The sequence below is a fragment of the Notothenia coriiceps genome, unplaced genomic scaffold (genome assembly GCF_000735185.1).
Source record: "Notothenia coriiceps isolate Sejong01 unplaced genomic scaffold, NC01 NC01_scaffold00012992, whole genome shotgun sequence".
In the NCBI taxonomy this organism is placed as follows: domain Eukaryota; kingdom Metazoa; phylum Chordata; class Actinopteri; order Perciformes; family Nototheniidae; genus Notothenia; species Notothenia coriiceps.
Window position 1 is genome coordinate 1,161 of NW_011345693.1, and position 3,960 is coordinate 5,120.

Below are 3,960 nucleotides of genomic sequence, written 5' to 3' on the forward strand. Positions count from 1 at the left end.
GTGTGTGTGCGTGTGTGTCCTTTCGAGTTAATTGTGAGTATTCCTCCGCCAACATCACTGCGGTGGTGAACATTTACAATAAAGACATCCTAATTAACTTTACGAACGACCACAGATTTATTTAGTTTTATGTGTTACTAATTACGGGCTGCAGTTTACTGGAGTTTAGGTGCGTTGTTTTTTTGTGTGTATCTTGCATATGATACTGGGATTGGCTGGTGCTTTTACACACGCCTATAGCACATGCATACATGTGTACGCGCACGCATAAAAAGGAGAGCAAACAGTGGAAGTCTCTCGGTTGCAGACGGGAAAATTACAGGTATGCGGGATGCTGCGCTTCATCCAAGTGGAGCCGTCTGCGCGTATTTACGCACGGTGTCAGGTCCGAGCTCATCCAAAAAGCGCTCAATCCTTCCCTCATTTTTCCCTCTCCTCGTGTCCGTCGTGGTGCTGGTTCCAGCCTCAGCGCACCCTCAGTGTCTGGACTTCGCGCCACCTTTCAAACCTTTATGGCACCTGGAGTTCTGCACGCAGTACGAGCAGTTCGGCTGCTGCGATCAGAAGATGGACAACATGATCGCGGAGAGATACTGGGACATCATCGACCAGCTGGACACGAGGGGGGAAGATCTGTGTGAGGACCTGCTGAAGGAGGTCATGTGCCAGGTCGGTACATGCTTTTATATTGGCTTGTGATGGAATGGGCATAAGACGTTGCTGGCACAGATTAAAACATTGCTAAATGCTTCTACATTCAGTTTAATCCAAACCATCATTAAAGTGATTCTCATTATCAACCTCTTTAGTCTGCTATTTTTCCTGTTCTCTAATCTGATTTAATACATATTTACATTTAAAATAATGCAGCATTTAATGTCAGGCATCATGCAACTTGTATTTACTTTCTATAATTCCTCTTCTTTTTATCTCATTTCATACAAATCTCAATTAAAAGTCATGCAGAATTCAGAGGTGATTTTGTGATGAGAGGGGACCTGTTTTTTCGTAGTTTTTTATAAGAATTTTACAAAAACATGTAAATAACGCTTATAATTCCTACAAATAACTTTAATAACTCCAATACAAATCTTGAAATTAGTTAAATATTACTATTAAATGTTCCCATATATTGTAAAACAGTGGCGTACTTAGAGGAAAGGGGGCAGAGTGCCTTTTTTCAAAACCAGATTTGGTCTTTGTCCTATTAAACCTTGTTTTTTATTGCCGAACATTTTCTTTACTCTGGCTTTTGTCTTAGTGGGAGAGATTTTAATCAGTCCTCAGCTGGTTTCGCGTGTATAAAAAAAAGCTACACACACTATTTGTCAGATAGTTAAAAGGGTCACTCCATGCCTCCGCTTTGATCTAACACTCAAAAGTCCTTGAAGCCAGCCAAGGTGTCCCTTTCATTTCCCTGTGTAGCCTCTCTAGCCGTGAAACGCCTCTGTGATAATCAGCAGTGTCTGGTGGTTTTTCTCCAGGAGTGCTCTCCGTACGCCGCCCACCTGTTCGATGCCGAGGACCCCTACACTCCCGTCAGAGAGTTGCCGGGCCTCTGCTCTGGATTTTGCTCCAAGTTCCACGGTAAATGTGGCCACGTGGTGAAATATCTAACGGAGAACCGGCTGCTGCAGGACACGTCGCAGCGAGACGCTTCCACCTTCTGCAGCATGGTGGACCTACAGGACCAGGACTACTGCTACCCCAACGTGCTGCAGAGCTCCAACCTCAACAGCAACCTGGGCCGCGTGGCCGAGGACCCCCGGGGCTGTCTGCAGCTGTGCCTGACGGAGGTGGCCAACAACCTGAGGAACCCGGTGCTGATGCTGCACAGTGGAGACGGCACGCATCGCATGTTCATCGCAGAGCAGGTGCTGTTTGAAGGGGCTCTTCCCTGTAGTGTGTTCGTTAGGTTTGTGTGCATGTAAATGATCTGGAAACGCCTCCATTGGACTCCTTTGTTTACCTGCTGAACATAGTGACATCATTATGGGACACTGGCGCTTCTATTGGCTGGCGCTCCAACACATTGCTTGTGATAGACTAAGGGGCGGGACATCTCTAAGCGGTTGATCAATCACAACAGAGCCGGCCAGCTAACCAATCAGAGTAATGGCATTTCTCTAGTCTTAAATGCATGCAAGGTCGAATTAAGTTAAGTTCACAGAGTCTATCATTTACTACTATTAAACAGGCATTGAGAAAGATATTACATTCAGCCTGAAGCGGTGAATTCTCTCTCCTGAAAGCTTCTATGATTCTTATTACCCCGCTCATTAAGACGTTCCCTCTCAGGTGGGCTTCGTGTGGGTCTACCTGCGTGACGGCAGCCGGCTGGAGACGCCCTTCCTGGATCTGAGCGGGGAGGTGATGACCACGGGCTGGCTGGGGGACGAGAGGGGCTTCCTGGGCATGGCTTTCCACCCAAAGCACAGAGAGAACGGACGCTTCTTCATCTACTACTCCATCCTGGTGGACAGCAAGCTGGAGAAAGTGAGGGTCAGCGAGATGAAGGCGTCCGAACACGATGTGAACGTGGCCGACCCGAACTCAGAGAGGTACGCTGAGCAGTGTTTGGCTGTGGAGGAAATTCTTAAGAGAAACTGATTTTATGATTCATGGACAAAGTTTGTTTTTTGTTATATTTAATAAAGTAATAAAGAAAGTCAATACACAATCAGAATCAGGTTTATTAGCAGGTAGGTTGACACGTACGAGGAATTTGACTTGGTGTCGTCGGTGCATACATAAAAGTAAAACAAAAATGTAAAACACAGATAGAGAACTATTTTAAGAACACTATAATAACATAAAAAAAAATATTTAAAATAATAAAATATATAGTCAAATATAGCAGTATTGACATAGAAATAGAATGGAATAAAGTGGAATAAAGTATGGAATAAAATTCGGAAGCAATAAAAAAAGAAAACAGATATTGTGTACATTGTGTGCATTAATGTAATGTGAAAGTGAAATCGATCTCAAATGCAGGAACAGAACAACTTCGTCCTCAGAGGATAAAGAAGTTCTGCTTACAGTCCTGCTATATATTCATGAGAGGAAACAGCTGGTCCGCCATCCCACCATTAAACCATTAAACCACCAGTCCTTAACCATTTCTAAATCCCCATCTTACACTTCCTTTTGCCCCCCTGACATGTAAACCCTTAACATATGTCTCTGTTAAACACATACAAGACTAAAAATACAATGTAACAGTGTAAAAGGCAATCTACGGAGCCCCTAAAGGGACATGGAAAAAAAAAAATGGAGAGAGAAAAAAAATAAAGTCAGGAAAACGGATTCGTTTCTCGTGCGCATGAGAAACAAATCCGTTTCCTGACTTTATTTTTTTTGAGAAAGTTACCGATGCACCAAGGAGGAAGTGGAACACACATTAGACAACCATTTCATTGCAGACTTTTATGTTTACGTGGGGAAATGACAGAGCATACATTATTTGAGATAGACTATATTTTGAAGTCAGACTTAATTTTATGGACATTTCGGCCAGGGGTGTAGAGCTATTGGTTTAAGCACCGGATTGGAAAAACAGGAGTGTTTGTAAACCAGTCTGCTTTGATCTATGAATTAATGTCCGTGACTCGCAGAGTACCTGCTTCCCCCGCAGCTTTTTTTATAGGGAAACAAACACTCAGAACACACACACAGAGCCAGTGGCGGACTGCCCCCATTCAGTTTCACACCCCTGCCCTAAAGCATCGGCTCTTCAGAGATAAAACCTGAAGGAACACTTAAGAATCGTAGCAACCTGATATCTATTCCTGAAAGACAACAAATATACCCTCTAGTAAACCGTGATTGAACCCAACTTTCAGCAGAGTGGGAAGTAGTGGAGTACAAATACTTCATTACTGTACTTAAGTACATTTCACTGGTATCAGTACTTTACTCCACTAATGTTTTTTCTGACGACTTTGACTTCCTACATGT

General features: G+C 43.5%; 1 protein-coding gene across 1 annotated transcript; it reads left to right on the forward strand.

Moving 5' to 3' along the window:
* Positions 1–324: 324 nt before the first annotated feature.
* LOC104947739 (HHIP-like protein 2) lies at positions 325–2,561 on the forward strand (the record flags this gene model as incomplete). The annotated part of the gene is made up of 3 exons (XM_010773822.1): positions 325–669; positions 1,485–1,874; positions 2,299–2,561. Coding segments are annotated over exons 1-3 (998 nt in total), but the record flags the coding sequence as incomplete, so codon positions are not given.
* Between the last annotated feature and the right edge of the window lie 1,399 nt (positions 2,562–3,960).